We start from the raw sequence: 27,434 nt of genomic DNA on the forward strand, positions 1-27,434 counted from the left end.
CGCGCCCATTGCTCGGCGCGGGGTGACGCGGGCGGAGGGAACGAGAGGAGAGCGGCGAGAGGAGGAGGAGGGGGGGTCGGTGAGTCGGTGAGTCGGGTGACGCGCCAAGCACCGCGCTCGCGGCACTCCACGTCGCAGTCGGTGGACCTCGGAGCGGCGGCACGGCACGGGGTGAGGTGCAGGAGGTGGAGTCACCGCGGCACCGCAGCACGGCTACTCGGGGAGACGCGGCAGAGGCGAGGATGTCTGACGGGGGGGAGGAGGACGGACAGGCGGACGGGCGGAGGGAGGCGGGCGGCCGTGCCCGCTCCCCGGAGTGGCTGAGCCGCGGTTTGGAGCGCGGCGCGCCGCCGCTGCTGCTGCTCGACGTGCGCGCCCCGGAGGCGTTCCGCGAGGCGCGGGTGCGCGGCGCGCTCAGCCTCTGCGTGCCCCCGGGGCTCATGCTGCGCCGCCTGCGCAAGGGCTCTCTGCCCGTGCGCTCGCTCATCCCCGAGCAGCGCCACAAGGACGCGTTCGCCCGCCGCTGCAAGAGCCACGCGGTGCTCCTGTACGGGGCGGACAGCGGCGACTGTGGCGAGGACGGCGGCGGCGGCTCCGTGCTGGCGCTCATCCTGAGGCGCCTGCGCGAGGAGGGGTGCGAGGCGTCGTTCCTGCAGGGTGAGGGAGAAGCGATCTCGCACCTCCGCGCACTCGCCCCAGGGAGGTTTGCCGACACGCGCGCTCGGCTCGCCTGTGAAGCAGGGTGAAACAACAAACACAACTCACCCCCCCCCCCCCGTGACCGACGCGGCGTGAAGAGGCCCCTCATCCAGCGGTGGATAGACACGGTGCGGTGATGCGTCGTTAATCTACCGGTCCGTCAACTTGTCGATGCGTCGTGATGTTTATCTGCCCAGCGTTGGGGTATATCCGCGAGTGTGACTGCATTTGTCACATGCCGGGGTGCACGGCGTCCCGTGAACCCGGGCGGTCCCTGAGTGCGACTGCGAGTACGCTGGGTGGTGACTAGCGCAGTCTGCTCGTCTCACGCTGCTTGTCATCCGCGAGCAGCGTGGCTGTCTGGACAACCCTCTCGGACTCAAACGTCAACAACATCCGAGCACCCGTTCACCGAGGGCTGAGCGATGGTGAAGCTCGTTCTACGATCAGCGAAACACACCCCAGCGTGTCCTGAGCGTACCGCGCGTCAGATTTCCCTCCGTCTTTCCAAATAATATACGGGCCCTGTGTCAATCCACTGCTGGATAGAGGCTGTCCCCACACCGGGTCGGTCATCAGGGTTAATGGGGAGCGGTGGTGTAGCGGTTAGCGCTACGCTGCGCTATGAACCCGGCGACCCGGGTTCGATTCCCGTTCACGGCCAACACCAGTGACGATTATCTGAACCGGTCCTGGGCCTCCCCTAGGTCTCAAATGAGTACCTGATGCGTTGTGTAGTAAACAGCGCCACTCGGGAGACAAAGGCGGTTGGGCGTGGTGCTGGCCACCCACTCCCCTCGTGTGCCGTCCCGGCCTTCATAGGTGCTCGCTAACAACACTTGCCCCAACAGTCTGTTAAGGCTACACGGGGGATGTTTTGTCTATGGCCATACTTCACGGGGTGCAGGGCCAGTTCAGATATCGCTCGCCACTGCCGTTAGCCGTGGCCGAGTTCAGGGTGCTGTCGTGACATCATCGATCGTTGTGGGAAAACGTCGCCGCCAATGAATACTTCGGGAAGTGGTGGGCGGGTTACGAACGAAAGGCTGAAAACATTCGACTCGTGTGTACTCGGGGTTTGCAAGGCGTACAGATTGATCCAAACTCCAAATATACAGTAGGTGTCAGGGTCGGGATCGACCCCACGACGTTCTGCATACCAGGCGAGGTAGTTAACATCTCGCCGCCTTGGATGGGCATCACCTGGGGTGGGCACGTGTGGCAGATACTCAAACACAGCAACGAACGGCACTCCGCACACAACCACTCGATGGTCACTTCTTAAACAACCACAGTTGTACATTGTTACAATTTTGAGTGGTTATAGTTGTACGGGACTGAGATGGAAACGTTCACTTCTCTTACATCACATCTCGTTTGACGGGGCAGCTGCCTTCCCTGTGCGGCACAAAGTGACTCGGCAGTCCGGCACGGGTCGGGCACGGGTCGAGGCACGGGTCAGCACGGGTCGAGGCACGGGTCGGGCACGGAGTCTGCCAGTAGGGGGCGATGGTTGCCGTCGTGTAATCCCCATTGTGTAATTTGTCCCGAGGCGAGCCGTGTTCGTTTGTGGGTTCGGCCCACGCAAGAATACAACATGTGGAGAGTCGCATTGGCTAAGAGCAGCGACGCGTTGAGTGGACCAGATCGTTCGACACTGCCCACTGCACGTGAAACACTCACGTCTATTGTCATCTACCACCCATACACAATTGGACCAAACAAGCCATGTGACCACACAATGGGAGTATGTAAATAGTTTGACTCTTCTATTTTTGCGTTTGACGGCAAAATGGTCTAAATAGCAACGTCGAGGCATTCTGGAGAGAGAGAGTTCCAGTAGGTTTGCTCTTCCCCCATCTCTGATGAAGGAATGCAGACTACAGTGGTGTTACGCGACACGCTCCACAGTTTGAGTTGCATGGCCACAATCGCACCACTGTGGCTCTTGTATTTACTTTCCCGTTCACAAACAAACAACAACAAACGTGGTAGCGGCATCGCCCTGCCGATGATCTTTATTTTCGATGCCGAACGCCATAAAACCAAACGCGATCCCCACCCACGGTTGGCCGGGTCTCGCCCGCGTCTTGCCGGCTCAGGGAGAAGCAACAGCCTGGCACCGAGGCCCCGTGCGGCCACCAACGCAGCAGCAGCAGCCGCACACAACCCCAGCGCGCCCCCAACCCAATCCCTGGCTCGTAAACAGCCAGAGGCGAGCTGGGGCTGGAGGGGGGGGCTAGAGGCGCTGGCTCCGCGCCGCGACTCCACCGCGGGGAGAGCCGCCCCCCCCCCCGCGCGTCCTTCCCGCAGGGGTCGCCGCTCAGCAGCGGGCGTAGCGAGGGGACACACACAGCTGTTTACAGCAACTAGCAGGGTGCTCGCCAACAATAGACCACACACACACTCACCACAGGTCACACACACTCACCACAGGTCACACGCACACACTCACCACACTACAGGTCACACACACACTCACCACAGGTCACACACACACTCACGACAGGTCACACACACTCACCACAGGTCACACACACACTCACCACACTACAGGTCACACACACACTCACCACAGGTCACACACACTCACCACAGGTCACACACACACTGACCACAGGTCACACACACTCACCACAGGTCACACACACTCACCACAGGTCACATACACACTCACCACCCTACAGGTCACACACACTCACCACAGGTCACACACACACACTCACCACACTACAGGTCACACACACTCACCACACTACAAGTCACACACACACTCACCACACTATAGGTCAGACACACACTCACAACACTACAAGTCACACACACTCACCACTATACAGGTCACACACACACTCACCACAGGTCACACACTCACCACAGGTCACACACACACACTCACCACAGGTCACACACACACACTCACCACACTGCAGGTCACACACACACACACACACTCACCACACTACAGGTCACACACACACTCAACCACACTACAGGTCACACACACACACACTCACCACACTGCAGGTCACACACACACACACACTCACCACACTACAGGTCACACACACACTCAACCACACTACAGGTCACACACACACAGACTCACCACTATACAGGTCACACACACACTTAAAACACTGCAGGTCACACACACACACTCACCACACTACAGGTCAGACACACACCACACTACAAGTCACACACACACACACTCACCACACAACAGGTCACACACACACACACTCACCACTATATAGGTCACACACACACTCACCACACTGCAGGTCACACACACACACTCACCACACAGCAGGTCACACACACACACACCCTCACCACACTGCAGGTCACACACACACTCCCCACACTACAGGTCACACACACACACACCACACTACAGGTCACACTCACCACCCTGCCGCTCACACACACACCACACTACAGGTCACATACACACCTGCAGTGTAATGAGTGTGTGTGTATGACCTGTAGTGTGGTGTGTGTGTGTGTGACTTGCAGTGTGGTGAGTGTGTGTGTGACTTGTTGTGTGGTGAGTGTGTGTGTGACCTGCAGTGTGGTGAGTGTGAGTGTGACCTGCAGTGTGGTGTGTGAGGGTGTGTGACTTGCAGTGTGGTGAGTGTGTGTGTGTGACCTGTAGTGTGGTGAGTGTGTGTGTGACCTGCAGTGTGGTGAGTGTGTGTGTGACCTGTTGTGTGGTGAGTGTATGTGTGTGACCTGTAGTGTGGTGAGTGTGTGTGTGACCTGTAGTGTGGTGAGTGTGTGTGTGTGACCTGTAGTATGGTGAGTGTGTGTGTGACCTGCAGTGTGGTGAGTGTGTGTGTGTGACCTGCAGTGTGGTGAGTGTGTGTGTGTGACCTGTTGTGTGGTGAGTGTGTGTGTGTGACCTGCAGTGTGGTGAGTGTGTGTGTGACCTGCAGTGTGGTGAGTGTGTGTGTGTGACCTGCAGTGTGGTGAGTGTGTGTGTGACCTGCAGTGTGGTGAGTGTGTGTGTGTGACCTGCAGTGTGGTGAGTGTGTGTGTGACCTGTATTGTGGTGAGTGTGTGTGTGTGACCTGTAGTGTGGTGAGTGTGTGTGTGACTTGCAGTGTGGTGAGTGTGTGTGTGTGTGACCTGTGGTGTGGTGAGTGTGTGTGTGTGTGTGACCTGTAGTTTGGTGCGTGTGTGTGTGACCTCTAGTGTGGTGCGTGTGTGTGTGACCTGCAGTGTGGTGAGTGTGTGTGTGTGAATTGTTGTGTGGTGAGTGTGTGTGTGACCTGTGGTGTGGTGAGTGTGTGTGTGTCCTGTGGTGTGGTGAGTGTGTGTGTGTGTGTGACTTGTTGCGTGGTGAGTGTGTGTGTGTGACCTGTGGTGTGGTGAGTGTGTGTGTGACCTGCAGTGTGGTGAGTGTGACCTGTAGTGTGGTGTGTGTGTGTGTGACCTGTGGTGTGGTGAGTGTGTGTGTGACCTGTGGTGTGGTGAGTGTGTGTGTGTGTGACTTGTTGCGTGGTGAGTGTGTGTGTGACCTGTGGTGTGGTGAGTGTGTGTGTGTGACCTGTGGTGTGGTGAGTGTGTGTGTGACCTGCAGTGTGGTGAGTGTGAGTGTGACCTGCAGTGTGGTGTGTGAGTGTGTGTGACTTGCAGTGTGGTGAGTGTGTGTGTGACTTGTTGTGTGGTGAGTGTGTGTGTGACCTGCAGTGTGGTGAGTGTGGTGTGTGAGGGTGTGTGACTTGCAGTGTGGAGAGTGTGTGTGTGTGACCTGTAGTGTGGTGAGTGTGTGTGTGACCTGCAGTGTGGTGAGTGTGTGTGTGACCTGTTGTGTGGTGAGTGTATGTGTGTGACCTGTAGTGTGGTGAGTGTGTGTGTGACCTGTAGTGTGGTGAGTGTGTGTGTGTGACCTGTAGTATGGTGAGTGTGTGTGTGCCCTGCAGTGTGGAGAGTGTGTGTGTGTGACCTGCAGTGTGGTGAGTGTGTGTGTGTGTATGACCTGTTGTGTGGTGAGTGTGTGTGTGTGACCTGCAGTGTGGTGAGTGTGTGTGTGACCTGCAGTGTGGTGAGTGTGTGTGTGTGACCTGCAGTGTGGTGAGTGTGTGTGTGTATGTGACCTGTTGTGTGGTGAGTGTGTGTGTGTGAGCTGCAGTGTGGTGAGTGTGTGTGTGACCTGCAGTGTGGTGAGTGTGAGTGTGACCTGCAGTGTGGTTAGTGTGTGTGTGACCTGCAGTGTGGTGAGTGTGACCTGTAGTGTGGTGTGTGTGTGTGACCTGTGGTGTGGTGAGTGTGTTTGTGACCTGTGGTGTGGTGAGTGTGTGTGTGACCTGCAGTGTGGTGTGTGAGTGTGTGTGACTTGCAGTGTGGTGAGTGTGTGTGTGACTTGTTGTGTGGTGAGTGTGTGTGTGACCTGCAGTGTGGTGAGTGTGAGTGTGACCTGCAGTGTGGTGTGTGAGGGTGTGTGACTTGCAGTGTGGTGAGTGTGTGTGTGTGACCTGTAGTGTGGTGAGTGTGTGTGTGACCTGCAGTGTGGTGAGTGTGTGTGTGACCTGTTGTGTGGTGAGTGTGTGTGTGACCTGTAGTGTGGTGAGTGTGTGTGTGTGACCTGTAGTATGGTGAGTGTGTGTGTGACCTGCAGTGTGGTGAGTGTGTGTGTGGGACCTGCAGTGTGGTGAGTGTGTGTGTGTGACCTGTTTTGTGGTGAGTGTGTGTGTGTGACCTGCAGTGTGGTGAGTGTGTGTGTGACCTGCAGTGTGGTGAGTGTGTGTGTGTGACCTGCAGTGTGGTGAGTGTGTGTGTGTGTGTGACTTGTTGTGTGGTGAGTGTGTGTGTGTGTGACCTGCAGTGTGGTGAGTGTGTGTGTGACCTGCAGTGTGGTGAGTGTGTGTGTGTGACCTGCGGTGTGGTGAGTGTGTGTGTGACCTGCAGTGTGGTGTGTGTGTGTGTGACCTGCAGTGTGGTGAGTGTGTGTGTGACCTGTAGTGTGTTGAGTGTGTGTGTGTGTGACCTGTATAGTGGTGAGTGTGTGTGTGTGACCTGTAGTGTGGTGTGTGTGTGTGACCTGTAGTGTGGTGAGTGTGTGTGTGTGATCTGCAGTGTGGTGTGTGAGGTTGTGTGACTTGCAGTGTGGTGAGTGTGTGTGTGACCTGTGGTGTGGTGAGTGTGTGTGTGACCTGTAGTGTGGTGAGTGTGTGTGTGACCTGCAGTGTGGTGAGTGTGTGTGTGTGACCTGCAGTGTGGTGAGTGTGTGTGTGTGTGACCTGTAGTGTGGTGAGTGTGTGTGTGTGTGACCTGCAGTGTGGTGAGTGTGTGTGTGTGTGTGACCTGTAGTGTGGTGAGTGTGTGTGTGTGTGACCTGCAGTGTGGTGAGTGTGTGTGTGTGACCTGCAGTGTGGTGAGTGTGTGTGTGTGTGACCTGTTGTGTGGTGAGTGTGTGTGTGTGACCTGCAGTGTGGTGAGTGTGTGTGTGACCTGCAGTGTGGTGAGTGTGTGTGTGTGACCTGCAGTGTGGTGTGTGTGACCTGCAGTGTGGTGAGTGTGTGTGTGACCTGTTGAGTGTGTGTGTGTGTGTGACCTGCAGTGTGGTGAGTGTGTGTGTGTGTGACCTATGGTGTGGTGAGTGTATGTGTGTGACCTGTGGTGTGGTGAGCGTATGTGTGTGACCTGTAGTGTGGTGTGTGTGTGTGTGACCTGTAGTGTGGTTATGTGTGTGTGACCTGCAGTGTGGTGAGTGTGACCTGTAGTGTGGTGTGTGTGTGTGACCTGTGGTGTGGTGAGTGTGTGTGTGACCTGTGGTGTGGTGAGTGTGTGTGTGTGTGACTTGTTGTGTGGTGAGTGTGTGTGTGACCTGTGGTGTGGTGAGTGTGTGTGTGTGACCTGTGGTGTGGTGAGTGTGTGTGTGACCTGCAGTGTGGTGAGTGTGAGTGTGACCTGCAGTGTGGTGTGTGAGTGTGTGTGACTTGCAGTGTGGTGAGTGTGTGTGTGACTTGTTGTGTGGTGAGTGTGTGTGTGACCTGCAGTGTGGTGAGTGTGAGTGTGACCTGCAGTGTGGTGTGTGAGGGTGTGTGACTTGCAGTGTGGTGAGTGTGTGTGTGTGACCTGTAGTGTGGTGAGTGTGTGTGTGACCTGCAGTGTGGTGAGTGTGTGTGTGACCTGTTGTGTGGTGAGTGTATGTGTGTGACCTGTAGTGTGGTGAGTGTGTGTGTGACCTGTAGTGTGGTGAGTGTGTGTGTGTGACCTGTAGTATAGTGAGTGTGTGTGTGACCTGCAGTGTGGTGAGTGTGTGTGTGTGACCTGCAGTGTGGTGAGTGTGTGTGTGTGTGTAACCTGTTGTGTGGTGAGTGTGTGTGACCTGCAGTGTGGTGAGTGTGTGTGTGACCTGCAGTGTGGTGAGTGTGTGTGTGTGACCTGCAGTGTGGTGAGTGTGTGTGTGTGACCTGTTGTGTGGTGAGTGTGTGTGTGTGTGACCTGCAGTGTGGTGAGTGTGTGTGTGACCTGCAGTGTGGTGAGTGTGAGTGTGACCTGCAGTGTGGTTAGTGTGTGTGTGACCTGCAGTGTGGTGAGTGTGACCTGTAGTGTGGTGTGTGTGTGTGACCTGTGGTGTGGTGAGTGTGTGTGTGACCTGTGGTGTGGTGAGTGTGTGTGTGTGTGACTTGTTGTGTGGTGAGTGTGTGTGTGACCTGTGGTGTGGTGAGTGTGTGTGTGTGACCTGTGGTGTGGTGAGTGTGTGTGTGACCTGCAGTGTGGTGAGTGTGATTGTGACCTGCAGTGTGGTGTGTGAGGGTGTGTGACTTGCAGTGTGGTGAGTGTGTGTGTGTGACCTGTAGTGTGGTGAGTGTGTGTGTGACCTGCAGTGTGGTGAGTGTGTGTGTGACCTGTTGTGTGGTGAGTGTATGTGTGTGACCTGTAGTGTGGTGAGTGTGTGTGTGACCTGCAGTGTGGTGAGTGTGTGTGTGTGACCTGCAGTGTGGTGAGTGTGAGTGTGACCTGCAGTGTGGTGTGTGAGTGTGTGTGACTTGCAGTGTGGTGAGTGTGTGTGTGACTTGTTGTGTGGTGAGTGTGTGTGTGACTTGCAGTGTGGTGAGTGTGTGTGTGACTTGTTGTGTGGTGAGTGTGTGTGTGACCTGCAGTGTGGTGAGTGTGAGTGTGACCTGCAGTGCGGTGTGTGAGGGTGTGTGACTTGCAGTGTGGTGAGTGTGTGTGTGTGACCTGTAGTGTGGTGAGTGTGTGTGTGACCTGCAGTGTGGTGAGTGTGTGACCTGTTGTGTGGTGAGTGTATGTGTGTGACCTGTAGTGTGGTGAGTGTGTGTGTGACCTGCAGTGTGGTGAGTGTGTGTGTGTGACCTGCAGTGTGGTGAGTGTGTGTGTGTGTGACCTGTTGTGTGGTGAGTGTGTGTGTGTGACCTGCAGTGTGGTGAGTGTGTGTGTGACCTGCAGTGTGGTGAGTGTGTGTGTGTGACCTGCAGTGTGGTGAGTGTGTGTGTGTGACCTGCAGTGTGGTGAGTGTGTGTGTGACCTGCAGTGTGGTGAGTGTGTGTGTGTGACCTGCGGTGTGGTGAGTGTGTGTGTGACCTGCAATGTGGTGTGTGTGTGACCTGCAGTGTGGTGAGTGTGTGTGTGTGACCTTTAGTGTGGTGAGTGTGTGTGTGACCTGCAGTGTGGTGAGTGTGTGTGTGTGACCTGCAGTGTGGTGAGTGTGTGTGTGTGACCTGCAGTGTGGTGAGTGTGTGTGTGTGTGACCTGTAGTGTGGTGAGTGTGTGTGTGTGTGACCTGCAGTGTGGTGAGTGTGTGTGTGTGACCTGTAGTGTGGTGAGTGTGTGTGTGTGTGACCTGCAGTGTGGTGAGTGTGTGTGTGTGACCTGCAGTGTGGTGAGTGTGTGTGTGTGTGACCTGTTGTGTGGTGAGTGTGTGTGTGTGACCTGCAGTGTGGTGAGTGTGTGTGTTTGACCTGCGGTGTGGTGAGTGTGTGTGTGACCTGCAGTGTGGTGTGTGTGTGTGACCTGCAGTGTGGTGAGTGTGTGTATGACCTGTTGAGTGTGTGTGTGTGTGTGACCTGCAGTGTGGTGAGTGTGTGTGTGACCTATGGTGTGGTGAGTGTATGTGTGTGACCTGTGGTGTGGTGAGTGTATGTGTGTGACCTGTAGTGTGGTGTGTGTGTGTGTGACCTGTAGTGTGGTTAGTGTGTGTGTGACCTGCAGTGTGGTGAGTGTGACCTGTAGTGTGGTGTGTGTGTGTGACCTGTGGTGTGGTGAGTGTGTGTGTGACCTGTGGTGTGGTGAGTGTGTGTGTGTGTGACTTGTTGTGTGGTGAGTGTGTGTGTGACCTGTGGTGTGGTGAGTGTGTGTGTGTGTGTGACCTGTAGTGTAGTGAGTGTGTGTGTGTGACCTGTAGTGTGGTGAGTGTGTGAGTGTGTGTGTGACCTGCTGTGTGGTGAGTGTGAGTGTGACCTGCAGTGTGGTGTGTGAGGGTGTGTGATTTGCAGTGTGGTGAGTGTGTGTGTGACCTGTGGTGTGGTGAGTGTGTGTGTGTGTGACCTGTAGTGTGGTGAGTGTGTGTGTGACCTGCAGTGTGGTGAGTGTGTGTGTGTGACCTGCAGTGTGGTGAGTGTGTGTGTGTGACCTGCGGTGTGGTGAGTGTGTGTGTGACCTGCAGTGTGGTGTGTGTGTGTGACCTGCAGTGTGGTGAGTGTGTGTGTGACTTGTTGTGTGGTGAGTGTGAGTGTGACCTGCAGTGTGGTGTGTGAGGGTGTGTGACTTGCAGTGTGGTGAGTGTGTGTGTGACCTGTAGTGTGTTGAGTGTGTGTGTGTGTGACCTGTATAGTGGTGAGTATGTGTATGTGACCTGCAGTGTGGTGAGTGTGTGTGATCTGCAGTGTGGTGAGTGTGTGTGTGTGACCTATGGTGTGGTGAGTGTATGTGTGTGACCTGTGGTGTGGTGAGTGTATGTGTGTGACCTATGGTGTGGTGAGTGTGTGTGTGACCTGTAGTGGTGTGTGTGTGTGTGTGACCTGCAGTGTGGTGAGTGTGTGTGACCTGTCGTGTGGTGAGTGTGTGTGTGTGATCTGCAGTGTGGTGATTTTGTGTGTGTGACCTGTAGTGTGGTGAGTGTGTGTGTGTGTGTGACCTGTAGTTTGGTGAGTGTGTGTGTGACCTGCAGTGTGGTGAGTGTGTGTGTGTGACCTGCAGTGTGGTGAGTGTGTGTGTGTGACCTGCGGTGTGGTGAGTGTGTGTGTGACCTGCAGTGTGGTGTGTGTGTGTGACCTGCAGTGTGGTGAGTGTGTGTGTGACTTGTTGTGTGGTGAGTGTGAGTGTGACCTGCAGTGTGGTGTGTGAGGGTGTGTGACTTGCAGTGTGGTGAGTGTGTGTGTGACCTGTAGTGTGTTGAGTGTGTGTGTGTGTGACCTGTATAGTGGTGAGTATGTGTATGTGACCTGCAGTGTGGTGAGTGTGTGTGATCTGCAGTGTGGTGAGTGTGTGTGTGTGACCTATGGTGTGGTGAGTGTATGTGTGTGACTTGTGGTGTGGTGAGTGTATGTGTGTGACCTATGGTGTGGTGAGTGTGTTTGTGACCTGTAGTGGTGTGTGTGTGTGTGTGACCTGCAGTGTGGTGAGTGTGTGTGACCTGTCGTGTGGTGAGTGTGTGTGTGTGATCTGCAGTGTGGTGATTTTGTGTGTGTGACCTGTAGTGTGGTGAGTGTGTGTGTGACCTGTAGTGTGGTGAGTGTGTGTGTGTGTGACCTGTTGTGTGGTGAGTGTGTGTGTGTGACCTGCAGTGTGGTGAGTGTGTGTGTGACCTGCAGTGTGGTGAGTGTGTGTGTGTGACCTGCAGTGTGGTGTGTGTGACCTGCAGTGTGGTGAGTGTGTGTGTGACCTGTTGAGTGTGTGTGTGTGTGTGACCTGCAGTGTGGTGAGTGTGTGTGTGTGTGACCTATGGTGTGGTGAGTGTATGTGTGTGACCTGTGGTGTGGTGAGCGTATGTGTGTGACCTGTAGTGTGGTGTGTGTGTGTGTGACCTGTAGTGTGGTTATGTGTGTGTGACCTGCAGTGTGGTGAGTGTGACCTGTAGTGTGGTGTGTGTGTGTGACCTGTGGTGTGGTGAGTGTGTGTGTGACCTGTGGTGTGGTGAGTGTGTGTGTGTGTGACTTGTTGTGTGGTGAGTGTGTGTGTGACCTGTGGTGTGGTGAGTGTGTGTGTGTGACCTGTGGTGTGGTGAGTGTGTGTGTGACCTGCAGTGTGGTGAGTGTGAGTGTGACCTGCAGTGTGGTGTGTGAGTGTGTGTGACTTGCAGTGTGGTGAGTGTGTGTGTGACTTGTTGTGTGGTGAGTGTGTGTGTGACCTGCAGTGTGGTGAGTGTGAGTGTGACCTGCAGTGTGGTGTGTGAGGGTGTGTGACTTGCAGTGTGGTGAGTGTGTGTGTGTGACCTGTAGTGTGGTGAGTGTGTGTGTGACCTGCAGTGTGGTGAGTGTGTGTGTGACCTGTTGTGTGGTGAGTGTATGTGTGTGACCTGTAGTGTGGTGAGTGTGTGTGTGACCTGTAGTGTGGTGAGTGTGTGTGTGTGACCTGTAGTATAGTGAGTGTGTGTGTGACCTGCAGTGTGGTGAGTGTGTGTGTGTGACCTGCAGTGTGGTGAGTGTGTGTGTGTGTGTAACCTGTTGTGTGGTGAGTGTGTGTGACCTGCAGTGTGGTGAGTGTGTGTGTGACCTGCAGTGTGGTGAGTGTGTGTGTGTGACCTGCAGTGTGGTGAGTGTGTGTGTGTGACCTGTTGTGTGGTGAGTGTGTGTGTGTGTGACCTGCAGTGTGGTGAGTGTGTGTGTGACCTGCAGTGTGGTGAGTGTGAGTGTGACCTGCAGTGTGGTTAGTGTGTGTGTGACCTGCAGTGTGGTGAGTGTGACCTGTAGTGTGGTGTGTGTGTGTGACCTGTGGTGTGGTGAGTGTGTGTGTGACCTGTGGTGTGGTGAGTGTGTGTGTGTGTGACTTGTTGTGTGGTGAGTGTGTGTGTGACCTGTGGTGTGGTGAGTGTGTGTGTGTGACCTGTGGTGTGGTGAGTGTGTGTGTGACCTGCAGTGTGGTGAGTGTGATTGTGACCTGCAGTGTGGTGTGTGAGGGTGTGTGACTTGCAGTGTGGTGAGTGTGTGTGTGTGACCTGTAGTGTGGTGAGTGTGTGTGTGACCTGCAGTGTGGTGAGTGTGTGTGTGACCTGTTGTGTGGTGAGTGTATGTGTGTGACCTGTAGTGTGGTGAGTGTGTGTGTGACCTGCAGTGTGGTGAGTGTGTGTGTGTGACCTGCAGTGTGGTGAGTGTGAGTGTGACCTGCAGTGTGGTGTGTGAGTGTGTGTGACTTGCAGTGTGGTGAGTGTGTGTGTGACTTGTTGTGTGGTGAGTGTGTGTGTGACTTGCAGTGTGGTGAGTGTGTGTGTGACTTGTTGTGTGGTGAGTGTGTGTGTGACCTGCAGTGTGGTGAGTGTGAGTGTGACCTGCAGTGCGGTGTGTGAGGGTGTGTGACTTGCAGTGTGGTGAGTGTGTGTGTGTGACCTGTAGTGTGGTGAGTGTGTGTGTGACCTGCAGTGTGGTGAGTGTGTGACCTGTTGTGTGGTGAGTGTATGTGTGTGACCTGTAGTGTGGTGAGTGTGTGTGTGACCTGCAGTGTGGTGAGTGTGTGTGTGTGACCTGCAGTGTGGTGAGTGTGTGTGTGTGTGACCTGTTGTGTGGTGAGTGTGTGTGTGTGACCTGCAGTGTGGTGAGTGTGTGTGTGACCTGCAGTGTGGTGAGTGTGTGTGTGTGACCTGCAGTGTGGTGAGTGTGTGTGTGTGACCTGCAGTGTGGTGAGTGTGTGTGTGACCTGCAGTGTGGTGAGTGTGTGTGTGTGACCTGCGGTGTGGTGAGTGTGTGTGTGACCTGCAATGTGGTGTGTGTGTGACCTGCAGTGTGGTGAGTGTGTGTGTGTGACCTTTAGTGTGGTGAGTGTGTGTGTGACCTGCAGTGTGGTGAGTGTGTGTGTGTGACCTGCAGTGTGGTGAGTGTGTGTGTGTGACCTGCAGTGTGGTGAGTGTGTGTGTGTGTGACCTGTAGTGTGGTGAGTGTGTGTGTGTGTGACCTGCAGTGTGGTGAGTGTGTGTGTGTGACCTGTAGTGTGGTGAGTGTGTGTGTGTGTGACCTGCAGTGTGGTGAGTGTGTGTGTGTGACCTGCAGTGTGGTGAGTGTGTGTGTGTGTGACCTGTTGTGTGGTGAGTGTGTGTGTGTGACCTGCAGTGTGGTGAGTGTGTGTGTTTGACCTGCGGTGTGGTGAGTGTGTGTGTGACCTGCAGTGTGGTGTGTGTGTGTGACCTGCAGTGTGGTGAGTGTGTGTATGACCTGTTGAGTGTGTGTGTGTGTGTGACCTGCAGTGTGGTGAGTGTGTGTGTGACCTATGGTGTGGTGAGTGTATGTGTGTGACCTGTGGTGTGGTGAGTGTATGTGTGTGACCTGTAGTGTGGTGTGTGTGTGTGTGACCTGTAGTGTGGTTAGTGTGTGTGTGACCTGCAGTGTGGTGAGTGTGACCTGTAGTGTGGTGTGTGTGTGTGACCTGTGGTGTGGTGAGTGTGTGTGTGACCTGTGGTGTGGTGAGTGTGTGTGTGTGTGACTTGTTGTGTGGTGAGTGTGTGTGTGACCTGTGGTGTGGTGAGTGTGTGTGTGTGTGTGACCTGTAGTGTAGTGAGTGTGTGTGTGTGACCTGTAGTGTGGTGAGTGTGTGAGTGTGTGTGTGACCTGCTGTGTGGTGAGTGTGAGTGTGACCTGCAGTGTGGTGTGTGAGGGTGTGTGATTTGCAGTGTGGTGAGTGTGTGTGTGACCTGTGGTGTGGTGAGTGTGTGTGTGTGTGACCTGTAGTGTGGTGAGTGTGTGTGTGACCTGCAGTGTGGTGAGTGTGTGTGTGTGACCTGCAGTGTGGTGAGTGTGTGTGTGTGACCTGCGGTGTGGTGAGTGTGTGTGTGACCTGCAGTGTGGTGTGTGTGTGTGACCTGCAGTGTGGTGAGTGTGTGTGTGACTTGTTGTGTGGTGAGTGTGAGTGTGACCTGCAGTGTGGTGTGTGAGGGTGTGTGACTTGCAGTGTGGTGAGTGTGTGTGTGACCTGTAGTGTGTTGAGTGTGTGTGTGTGTGACCTGTATAGTGGTGAGTATGTGTATGTGACCTGCAGTGTGGTGAGTGTGTGTGATCTGCAGTGTGGTGAGTGTGTGTGTGTGACCTATGGTGTGGTGAGTGTATGTGTGTGACCTGTGGTGTGGTGAGTGTATGTGTGTGACCTATGGTGTGGTGAGTGTGTGTGTGACCTGTAGTGGTGTGTGTGTGTGTGTGACCTGCAGTGTGGTGAGTGTGTGTGACCTGTCGTGTGGTGAGTGTGTGTGTGTGATCTGCAGTGTGGTGATTTTGTGTGTGTGACCTGTAGTGTGGTGAGTGTGTGTGTGTGTGTGACCTGTAGTTTGGTGAGTGTGTGTGTGACCTGCAGTGTGGTGAGTGTGTGTGTGTGACCTGCAGTGTGGTGAGTGTGTGTGTGTGACCTGCGGTGTGGTGAGTGTGTGTGTGACCTGCAGTGTGGTGTGTGTGTGTGACCTGCAGTGTGGTGAGTGTGTGTGTGACTTGTTGTGTGGTGAGTGTGAGTGTGACCTGCAGTGTGGTGTGTGAGGGTGTGTGACTTGCAGTGTGGTGAGTGTGTGTGTGACCTGTAGTGTGTTGAGTGTGTGTGTGTGTGACCTGTATAGTGGTGAGTATGTGTATGTGACCTGCAGTGTGGTGAGTGTGTGTGATCTGCAGTGTGGTGAGTGTGTGTGTGTGACCTATGGTGTGGTGAGTGTATGTGTGTGACTTGTGGTGTGGTGAGTGTATGTGTGTGACCTATGGTGTGGTGAGTGTGTTTGTGACCTGTAGTGGTGTGTGTGTGTGTGTGACCTGCAGTGTGGTGAGTGTGTGTGACCTGTCGTGTGGTGAGTGTGTGTGTGTGATCTGCAGTGTGGTGATTTTGTGTGTGTGACCTGTAGTGTGGTGAGTGTGTGTGTGACCTGTAGTGTGGTGAGTGTGTGAGTGTGTGTGTGACCTGCAGTGTGGAGTGGGTGACCTGCAGTGTGGTGAGTGTGTGTGACCTGCAGTCTGGTGAGTGTGTGTGTGACCTGCAGTGTGGTGAGTGTGTGTGACCTGCAGTGTGGTGAGTGTGTGTGTGACCTGTAGTGTGGTGAGTGTGTGTGACCTGCAGTGTGGTGAGTGTATATGTGACCTGCAGTGTTGTGAGTGTGTGTGCGACCTGCAGTGTGGTGTGTGGGTGACCTATTATGTGGTCAGTGTGTGGACCTGCAGTGTGGTGTGTGTGACCTGCAGTGTGGGGAGTGTGTGTGTGTGACCTGCAGTGTGGTGAGTGAGTGTGTGACCTTGGCGCTGGGAGAAACTAGTGTCCCAACGGCCCGGCTCATCCTGCCCTTCCCGGGTTACCACCCCCAATGGATGTGTCTGCTACGACAGATAAGTGTGCATAGCAATGCTATATACAATTGTAGTAACGCTTATGACTCGTTCACACCGGAGTTGGAGGCACACTTGTTTATTTAACACCACACGTTGTGACATACACACTGAGGGGGTATCGGCCCCCTCACCCGTCTATCTGAGGACACACCTCTAGGCTAACCCTAGCCTGCCTCAGAGTCCTCCTCTCGTGGACTAGGGGAGGCTATCTTGGCCCGACACTGGTCAGTCGGGCCCGGCACTCAGAGTCCAGACCAACCCTGGCTCTGGCTCTGGCACCACGCCACTGACTCGAGCCTGCGCGGTCCTGACAAGGACGGCGTAGCAGGGGGAGACCAGGGCTCTATCTGGGACGTCTTCCGTCTTCTCTTCTTAGCTAACCCAACTCTCCCTAGCCCCCCGATACATTCCCCTTTTATACATCCCCCTCCCTGAGGGGTCGGGCCCCGGGGGATCGTAACGTCCGAAGCGCGGACGTCGTAGAGGGCACCTGCCCGTGCACTGACGTAGCCCCGCCCACTGTGCTAGTTTCCCGTTGGATCCCATACATATCAGCTCGACACATATTCCCTCCGTAAGACCCCTACATCACCCCCCCCTGTACAGCTCGCAGCCGTCCCGGCTGCAACATCGACAATAAAAGTTTATTCAGCCCTCGATACCCCAGCGTGTGCCTCATTTTTTTCAACAATAACGCAACGAGCAGAACACCAGGAAGAAAGAAAAAAATAATCCGACGAACCCCCCCCGCGAATAAATACGAAAACCGTAGGACGAGCGTATATACACGTGTATCTTTACCTGGAGTCCCCCCTTACAATGGTCTGAGCGGGAATCAAATGCGGCCCGCTAACCCCAGCCCTAGATGGGCCGAGCAGGACACCCTGGTCCCCAACACCCTTAGCGAAGGGCCTACGAAGCTTCAGGGGTACCAACATTTGTGCCCCTGGCGGCACGCGAACCGTCTGAACTACAAACGCGGGTACCGTCGCGAGCGCCGAACGATCCGTAGTAGGGGAAGGCAAAAACGCCATCCGCCGTCCCGACGGGAGTTCAATGCAACCCTGATTAATCATGATCCGAATCGGCATTTTGCCCAAGAAATCCGTCCCCAGCAGGCACGGAACCGCCAGCGAGGAGGACACAAAAATAGGGCCGGACAATTTAATATCACCGATCGAAATTTGCGCGCGAATCTGCCCCATGATACCCAGTGAGCCCCCGTTAGCAGCGTAGAATGGCACATTAACCGGTAGCAAGGGACGACTTTGGACAGGGAGAATGTTGTATATTAGTTCCGAAATGATGGTTGCCGACGCACCTGTATCGACGAGGATACGCACTTCGATCCCGTCAATATACCCTACTACGGCCGACGAGCCCGACGGCGCAGCTAGAACGCGATGGGCCAACACGGACCACTGGGCTGGTTCGAATTTGGTCCCCATAGTGGTTCGTGTTGGCCCCATGGCGTGCAATGTTGGCCCCCCGTTCGTTGCGGTGTGTACATGTGTAACGGGTGTGTGCTTTGGCCAAACATGTGGGGTGCCGCGACTCGCCGGGTCATGTCGGTGGAGCTTGGGAGGAGGAGGAGGAGGGCCGGCGTCCCGGCGAGGCGTCGTCCCCCGCTGTCGAGGAGAACGGCACCCCAAGGCGACGTGGCCCCGGACGCCGCAGTTATAGCAGCGCGGGAGCGCAGGTGGTGAAGACGGGCGGTCGGGGCGGGTCGGGCCATCCCGGTCCGCCCGCGCTCCCATCCGTTGCTGCTGTCGGAAGTCGGCGGCGTAGACCTCCTCCGTCGGTGAGGTGACGGCAGCCACCGTACGGCTGGCAGCTGCCCTGCTGGCCTTCCTTCGCTGCGACAGGAGGTTGGCGTGGAGGAGGCGCGCCGCTTGGAGGGAACCCATCTCCACGTCCTCCTGCGCGACGATGGCGACGTCCAGGTCGTCCGCCAGCAGAAGGATCTTCTCGGTGACCATGGCGTCGACGCCTTGGTCATCCATACGAGGGAAGGCCGTCTTTGCGAGCGCCAGAAGGCTGGTACGGTAGGCGAGGGGCGACTCCTTCGCACCCCGCTGGCGGTCGTAGAATCGCTGCCTACACTCGGCCGATGGTCCGTAAACCCCAGCCAGCAATTGCAGCGCCATCTGAAGAGTAGAGCGCTTGTCCCTCGATGCGGACGTAAGAGCGGCGAGGGCGTCGCCGTCCAGGAGCGCCGGTAGTGCGCAGAGGGCTTCGTCGTCTGACCACCCCGCCATCTCTTGATGCGCGAGGAAGCGCCGCTGAAATCCCCCCCAGTCGCCCTCCTCAGCCACGAACTCCTTCAGCGGGGGTAGTCTTTGGTGTAGTGCCGCGACCGCCGTGGAGGGCCGCACTTTGATGTCCCCGCGACTCGGCCGAGCGTCAGCACGAACGGCAGCTGTAATCGCCTGTCGCGCAGATAGTGACGCTCCGTCCGAAGGCGGTGACGCGGCAGCTCCAGCGGAGTCGATGTCGGACCCCAAGTTGAGGTTGGCCACGCCCTCGGCAGCTGCTGCGGCGATGGCGGGACTTTCAAAAGTGCCGTCGTTAGAAATGGCGGGAAGGTGCAACGGCCGTCGGCTGTCCTCGCCTCGCGGTGGTCCAGCAGCCCCCAGCCGAGTGATGGTCTCGAGTGTGGCGGCAGCAGCGTATAGCAGCTCCGCCAACCTCGCGTGTGCCAGCCGCAGCCCGTCGGACAGCGACTCCCCTTCCTCCCGATGGCCCGGTAAGGACGCATTCGGTCCCGGCTGCTCGTTGGCCCCCTCAGCCGTCTCTGGTACCGCACTTCCCGCGGTGTCCTCCGCCTCCTGTACCCCGGCCCGAGCTGTTCGGCGCGTGTCCATGTTCGTTGTTTACTTCTGACGCCAGATGTAGTAACGCTTATGACTCGTTCACACCGGAGTTGGAGGCACACTTGTTTATTTAACACCACACGTTGTGACATACACACTGAGGGGGTATCGGCCCCCTCACCCGTCTATCTGAGGACACACCTCTAGGCTAACCCTAGTCTGCCTCAGAGTCCTCCTCTCGTGGACTAGGGGAGGCTATCTTGGCCCGACACTGGTCAGTCGGGCCCGGCACTCAGAGTCCAGACCAACCCTGGCTCTGGCTCTGGCACCACGCCACTGACTCGAGCCTGCGCGGTCCTGACAAGGACGGCGTAGCAGGGGGAGACCAGGGCTCTATCTGGGACGTCTTCCGTCTTCTCTTCTTAGCTAACCCAACTCTCCCTAGCCCCCCGATACATTCCCCTTTTATACATCCCCCTCCCTGAGGGGTGGGGCCCCGGGGGATCGTAACGTCCGAAGCGCGGACGTCGTAGAGGGCACCTGCCCGTGCACTGACGTAGCCCCGCCCACTGTGCTAGTTTCCCGTTGGATCCCATACATATCAGCTCGACACATATTCCCTCCGTAAGACCCCTACACAATGTCTGACAACGACGCTGCACATGTGACGACGTCGTTCGTGCAGAAGAGAACGTCGCTTTGAATTTTGTTTGATTTTTACGTAGGGCCAGATTTAGCAATTAAAGTAGGGGGCCCCTATATTTTTTTTTAAATTGACATTTCGGGACCCCCCTCCCTCCCCGTCGCCCATTGAGATTTCTCTAAATACGCCTCTGTTAGAACATTTCCTGCTTTGGAATCGTAGCTTGAATCTTGACTTGAATAGGAGGCAGCTCACACGTGCAGTTTGCTTGATGCGATCTGCGGAGTCAGCACCCCCCTCCCCCGTTGTAAATTATCGGATGACAGGGAGGTCATGACTGGACAAGGTGTATCACAGGTAGTGGGTGTCATTCACACACAATAGCAAGCCTTCCTGTTATCATCTTTAGTCGTCAGTGGAAACCCAATCATGGCGAGAGATCGCGTGAACACATCTCCAACCATTCTATCAACGACCACCATGAGGATTAAAGCCTCATGGTCGTTCATCGGGGCAGTGCCGGATTAAGCTAGTGCAGGGCCTTCTGCATATGTTATAAAGGGGCCCTAAATAAAAACAAACATAAATATTAAAACACTAATTTTTATCTTGCATAGTAAAGTAATTTTATTTTTTCATTTTCTATACAGCCAGATAATACGACAAAATGCTAACATTAAACACCCAGGCATTCATAAAAGTTGAAGGCAGTATAGTACTATGGTAATAGAGCAAGTGCAGAATCACTGCCTCAGCAGTATGCCTGCTGTATTTTTCACCTGAAGACGATTGCTTGTGTTGCGATTAAAACGTCGTGATTTTCTATTATTTTTCTATCTACCTGACTTTACCGAAAGACCCAGAGTACGCAATTGATAGCTTGAAAGCATTTAGCACAGGGCCTTGAAAGTGCGGGGCCTGTAGCATACTGTATGTAGCTACTTTTGCTACTAGGATAATCCAGCACTGCATCGGGGGGTTTAACCATACTTCACCACGCTGGTCAGTCCAGGTTGGTGAAGTCCGGGAGGAAGACCAGTGTTGATATCGCGTGTCGGTGACGTCAGCCTTGACCTAGAATTGCAAACTCGGTTAGCCGAGTCCACAGCCAACCACTGGCCTGTAACAGACTGTTGGGGCAAGTGCTGTCAGCTGGCACCTCTGAAGGCCGGCACAGCGCACGAGGGGGGTGTGGGTGGCCAGCACGCCACACCCGTAGACAACAGGGACGAGATCACCCCGGGGGGGTGTTCATGAGACGTTTACCTCCATGCGGCCACGAGCCCCCAGCTCATGGGCCTGGTGCACGGTCGGCCAATCATGGATTGCACGGCGTACACAAAGGGGCAAACGGAAAGTTCTGAGGACCATTTTGTTTAAAGAAGCCTGTCATGGCCAGCATTCGTTATGGTGTCCGCAAGCCTTTTCCTGCCGATATCAGGAAGTTGCGGCGGAGGCTGCTGTGGTGGTGGCGTTGGAGTTTCGGTGGTGAACAGAATTCATCGGCCCAATCTCTCGTCTCGGAAGGTGCCGCAACAACTCGGCCTTTCCACGTTAAAATTGCGTTAACGAGGAAAGGCCGAGTGCCACCGTGCCGTGTTGAACCGGCAGTTCCACTCTCTGCAGACGACATTGCTCCACGGTTCGGTGATTAGGGGATTGCAAAAAAAAATCCCTCGTGTTGTAACCACCCGACAAACGATGTCTCAGGATGTCGCAAGCGCTTCCTTCGCGGTCTTGTAAATCGCGTGGGGTCACGGCTGACCACCCATGATGCAGCACGCAGAACCAGAATGTCCAGTTCTGCTTCTCGCCTTTATTCAAACAAAGTGAGCCCCGACTCTTTAAGCCGATCATCATCGCCACCTTCTCCTGAGACTTTGCTGCTCGAAGCAGCTTTCCGCGTTTGTTGAGCCCTGGCGAAACCGCCCAGGGTCCCCAACACCTGTGGAGGCCCACGCGCGCTCTCAAAGTTCCGCGGACGCTGACCACACACACGGATTCAGCAGAGACTTCGTTCGTTGCCATTGATTTTCATACTCCCGAAAGCACAGCAACAAAACCACCCCAGCGTCAGGCCCTGGTGCGAGTTGTATGCGAGTGGTGCACTGCGTCTTTGTTGTGGGGGAGCGGTGGCGTCGCGGTTAACTCGCTGCGCTGCGAACCTGGCGACCCAAGTTCGATCCCCGCTCACAGCCAACACCCGTGACGATTATATGAATCGGTGCTGGGCCCTCCCCTCGGTCGACTCGGCCTAAAATGAGTACTTGGTGTGTAAACATCGCCACTGGGGAGACAAAAGGTGCCCGTGCGTGGGGCTGGCCACCCACCCCCTCGTGTGTTGTGCCGACCTTCAGAGGTGCTCGCTAACAGCACTTAGCCCCAACAGTCTGTTAGGGTTTTACGGGGGGTCTTTGGATGTATGTTGAACTTCTTTCGCACCGTACATAGCCAACCGCAAGGCTGAAAGAACAGAGACAAATCAAATCACGGCCCCCAGATCGTGATGTGTTCAGTTGAGGATATATTACTCGTCACTTTTGATGTCTGCCCATTGTTCATGTGACAGAGAGAGATTTTTATCGTGCCAATAGATAACTTACAACAAAAAAAAATCCTGTTCTTAAAATGTCACAAAACCGACGTAAAAAAACCAGAACACAGATTTTTATAAAATCTTTGCTCAGCTTTTTTGTAATTCTAGAAATGTGAACAAATTCCTCCGGCGTGAACAGTGTACAGTGCAGTGGACCTCTCTATCTGTGGCGACTCTAGGGCCAGAGGCCTTTCCGGCTATGCTTCGAGTATTTCGATTTTTTTTTGTGAAACCCAACCTAGTCGTTTTCAGGGAGCCTTTCTTGCATACCCAAAATTGTGGCTTACTGGAGTCCAGCTTCCGGGAGGTTTGACCATGCGTTGTATGTACGTTGAACTTCTTTCGCATCGCACGTAACCTACCGTGCCAATCGGAGGCGGTGCGGGAGAAGGACAACTAACTAAACACACGCAAAAAATTGAGGGACTCTGAATGATCTATGCGAGGGTGGCCGGTAACTATGGTGTTCATTGCCACGGTGGCGAGATGTTAACTACCTCGCTTGGTATGCAGGAGGCTGTGGGTTCAATCCCGACCCTGACGCCTGTATATTTGGAGTTTGCGTGTCTCTCTCCCTGTGGTCGCATGGATTTTTATCCGGGTCCTCCAGTTTTTCCCTCCACGTTTAGAATCAAGATCACGCTTTTCGAGTGTTTGACTGCGATACATTATCACATGATAAGCCACTTCGTCGAACTATCATTTGTGATGGCTAGGTCGATTCTGAAAAAATTAACCCGTAAAAACAAAGTTTTTCACTATAAATCCTTTATATGCGTGGCATGGGTTTTATTTTATTATTCATTTATGTTTTTCTTGAGTAAGAGTTTCACTTTTATCACATTGGTATTTTAAATTAAATATGATTTTTTTTTTCCTAAAAAGTGGAAAATTTTGGAAAAAAATTTTCACGAAAATAAATTGTCACGCACAACGAGTATGTGTGCAAAATTTCAGCTCGATTGGATCACGGGAAGTGGGTTAAAAAACGACCGAAAGATTTGCACGGTCGTAAGCACGCAAGCAAGCAAGCAAGTGAACTTAATATAAAGGATTTAAAAAGAAAAAGAGCTACACAGCTAAATGGGTCTTACCTGGTAAAATAAAAAATAGTTTGTAGATTTATAGTCCTGACGCTAGGGTGATTCGTGTGGAGTCAACCACCGTTTATGATTCACGATACAGTTTCAGGTGAGGCCATGTAAACAACTACGACCACCCACCCCCACACAGCCGAATAGATAAAAAACCGCCACGTGCGCAAGATTTTAACGAAGCCTATTTTTTGTTTCCATCATAGTTTCACCTCACCAGTTAGCAGAAGGACAATTGCCATAACCGAATTTCACCATTCATGGGACGACATGATGCGCGACGTGGAAGTTCATGGTGACCAATGTGGTATGGATGGATTGAGGATGCCCCTGGTGTGGGAGAAGGAAAGGGGAGCCTCTACGGGGACTCTGGGAGATAGGAGGGCAGAATGGAGGTCAGCGATATAAGAGACTCAAAATGGGATGTGTGTGTGTTGAACTTAGTTCGCACCATATGTGGCCAACCGTGCTCATCGGAGGTACGGGGGGAGGGGGTGGGCAACAAACTAAACACAAAAAGCAGTTTACCGCGTAGTAGTAGTAGGCTTTGGAGACCAATGTTATCCAAAGAAAAGTTTTTTTTGCGTTAGCTCGCGTAAATATAAATGTGCCATTAAGACCGAAACAGGAAGACTTTTTCACAATTCTGGCAAATTGCCTGATGAAGCTGGTTGTAATCACCAGCGAAACGTTGAGCTTAAATTGTAAATGTTGTGGGTTCACGCTTCAACACACCGGTGTGCTGAAGTAGTAATTGGCACTTTTGTTTACATGACAAATCTCACTAATTGGCTTGGGTGGGTTAAATGACACATTTATATTTGCGTGAACTAACCCAACAAAAACCTTTATTATGGACAAAAAGCAGTTAGAAAGAATTAAAGGATGAGGGGATAGGTGGGAAAGAGGAAAGGGCAGAACACCACAAGTGTCACTTGTGGTAGTTGCTCGGGCCCCCTTGTATTGCCGAGAGCCTCTTGAACACGGGGTGGACGTCAGGGAATGTGACACAGCTCTGGCTCTCTGCTTCGCTGCTGCACCGTATGCTCAACTGCGGTTGCATGCTCACTTCATGGGAGCGCGTCTCCGAGGGGCTGGTCCCGCATGGCGGCTGTGTTCTTATATTGGCTTGTTCGCCTGTGCCGCCTCCTTACTTGGGCCAGGGCGAAGTTAGAAACGGTCACTTTAAAGTCATCCAGCAGCTCTGTCGCTAAATCCGCAAGCTGCTTGATGGGCGAGCAAACTGAGTCGAGTTTAACTTGACGAAAACTCAAAAGACCAGGACGAATGTTAATAAAGTAAAGAATGGAGCAATACAACTTGCATCTAAGAGAGAAGGGGCAGTAGCTAGTTTATACGCTCTAAAGAGGATCAATCACCAATGCGCATGCACCGACCAGTGTGGTGAGGTATGGTCAGAACCCCAGGCTAGTGCCGAAACGGCATGGCGAAGCCTTCAACCAGCAGTAGATTGACAAAGGGCTGTAAGTTCCCACCGTGATGTTGTGTATCCCACACCTGTGTCTGTAAGATAGCCATTGCGACGCGTATCCTTATCCTCACGTTGTTGTCGTCGTTCTCTGTCGACAGGCGGCTTCGACGGCTTTAGGAATGCGTACCCGCAGCACTGCGAGGCGAGCAACGTGTGCGCGCCCAGCTCCAAGTGTCCTTGCGCTCCCGGCTGCCCCACAGCGCTGAGCCTCAGCAGCCTCGCCATCAGCTCCGATTCGTCCGATGGAGACTCCGACGTGGCCAGCGCATCCGCCGAGGACTCGTCCTCGTCCTCCTCCTCGCGGTTCTCATCTGAGGAGGGCAGCCCGGCCCCGCCGATGCAGTGCCCCATCCAGATCCTGCCCCACCTCTTCCTGGGCTGCGCGCAGGACTCGTCAAACATGGAGGCGCTGGCCCAGCACGGCATTCGCTACATCCTCAACGTGACGCCCAATCTGCCCAACACCTTCGAGTGCATCGCCGACTTCAAATATAAGCAGATACCCATCTCCGATCACTGGAACCAGAACCTGTCACAGTTCTTCCCAGAGGCCATCGCCTTCATTGGTGAGTGCATCTTCAAGCGTCGGCCAACAGAACGATAAGAACGCGCATTTATCCATAATAAAGTTTTTTTTTGGTTAGATCACGTAAATATATAAATGTGTTGTTAAACCCGCCATTACCCGACACAGCCAAGAATTAAGGTTTGTCACGTAAGCAGAACATGCCAATTCGTTACTAGTACAGCACACCGGTGTTTTGGAAAGCAATTCCACAACATTTACAATTTGAGTACGATGTTTTGCCAATAATTACAACCGGCATCATCAGGCGGCAGCCAGATGTGTGGAGAAACCCTCCTGTTTCGTTCCATATTTATATTTACGCGACCTAACCCAAAACACCTGTATTATGGATGATATTGGTTGCAAAAGCTTACATGATAAACTGACGTGTATTTATCGTGGCGAATTCTATATTTAGCCAATGTTTACGCTTGTTAACTGAGGCGATGGTGTTGCGTTTCAAGCCATATGGTGCGCATCCGATATCTGCACGGTGTGTGCGCTGCGTCGCTGTTCCAATATAACCGTGGTCTCTATGTGAGGCCTGGTCAAATAAGCCCGTGAGCGCGGTTGAAGGAAAACGATGTTCACATTTACTTTCTTTCTCCTCTTTTCAGACGAGGCCCGGAACAAACAGTGTGGCGTGCTGGTTCATTGCCTGGCCGGCATCAGCAGGTCGGTGACGGTCACCGTGGCCTACCTCATGCAGAAGCTCAGCCTGCCCCTCAACGACGCCTACGACTTCGTGAAGCACAAGAAGTCCAACATATCGCCCAACTTCAACTTCATGGGGCAGCTGCTGGACTTCGAGCGCCGCCTTGGCCTCGGCAGCCCGGCGCCATGCGACAACCGGCGCAGCCGCGAGCTCCGTCTCTTTTTTACGACGCCCGCCAGTCACAACGCTTTCGGTCTGGTGGAGGCCATCGAGTCCACGTGAGGTCCCGGGGCGGGACTCGGCTCACTGCGCGGATTTCTTGAAATCCGATCGCCGTTGTCGTCATCGTCGTCGTAGCCACCACCGCTTAATTGTGCCGAGCGTCACCAAGTGCTCGGTCTTCGAGGCAGGACGGTGGTCGTGTGGCGGCGTTTGGCTAGAAGCACAATGAGCGCTTGATTGAATGGTTAACTTCATAGGGTCTGATCTCTGAATAGTCAAATGTGGTTTAATTTTGAAGGTGTGGCCATCTGAATGACAGCTTTTTAGGTCCTTTGATGTACCGTTGTCAGATTCGTGTAAATTGAACAGCCAGAAATCTGGAATAGATGTTATTTTTTTGAAGACAACTGTTTAAAATGGATACTTAAGTGTTTTGTGAAGAAAGACATTGAAACACGTTTTAATCTGTAAATACTTTTGGATTGTATCACCACTTTCATATTGCCTGTGTGATAGCCAACATCTCGTACGGTGAACAAATGTCATTTTCGGCAATCCCACGATCGGCAGAGCCTCAGGTCGGGGAGCAGCCCCCGGGAGATGAGAAACCACTGCTCACCGCGTCTGCTCAACCAGGCCCCCATTGACCTAACTCTGCCGTACTGCGGCGCGTCTCTACGACCCGGCGTTGGTCGAGGTGTAAACCTGTTGACCGGTCACAAAAGTGTAGCTGCGTGGATCACACCGTCCCTGGCTCGGTGGCTGGCGGTGGCGATCGCTCCAAGAGGCACTTCTGAGACGAAACCGACGCTGCGCAAGTCGATTCTTCATCGGGGCGATCTTCACCCCTTAACCCTGCAAGAGGCGTGCTGTGAAAAGCCACGCAGAATGTTTTGCAAACCGTTATTGCCATAGGTAAGCGTGTTAGTTTCGTGACTTTGTATATGGGGCGGCCCAAACATTGGGACTCCTACATAAAAATGAAACTTTGTTTTTCTGCATGAGACCTCCTGTGTCGTCGGGATGCAGCTCCGTGTTTTCATGTTAGCAGCTGCAACTCCGCTTTTAAAAGCGATCGCGCGCTCACACATTTCCCTAAACATCGGGGACATTTGTACAGAGGTGAAATCAAAGATGTATATCTTGTACAAATAAAACATATTTTGAGTATAAATAAAA

General features: G+C 53.9%; 1 protein-coding gene across 2 annotated transcripts; it reads left to right on the forward strand.

Annotated features, from left to right (window-relative positions):
* LOC144729268 (dual specificity protein phosphatase 7-like) lies at positions 1 to 27,434 on the forward strand. Of its 2 annotated transcripts, none has more exons than XM_078609395.1 (3): positions 1 to 657; positions 24,909 to 25,376; positions 25,996 to 27,434. In XM_078609395.1, the coding sequence occupies exons 1-3, from the start codon at positions 243 to 245 to the stop codon at positions 26,313 to 26,315; spliced, it is 1,203 nt and encodes a 400-aa protein (XP_078465521.1). In that variant the 5' UTR covers positions 1 to 242; the 3' UTR covers positions 26,316 to 27,434. The 2 variants fall into 2 exon arrangements, with proteins under 2 accessions (XP_078465521.1, XP_078465522.1); XM_078609396.1 differs by lacking the exon at positions 1 to 657 and adding an exon at positions 16,921 to 18,918.

The sequence above is a fragment of the Lampetra planeri genome, chromosome 32 (genome assembly GCF_965212315.1).
Source record: "Lampetra planeri chromosome 32, kcLamPlan1.2.h2, whole genome shotgun sequence".
In the NCBI taxonomy this organism is placed as follows: domain Eukaryota; kingdom Metazoa; phylum Chordata; class Hyperoartia; order Petromyzontiformes; family Petromyzontidae; genus Lampetra; species Lampetra planeri.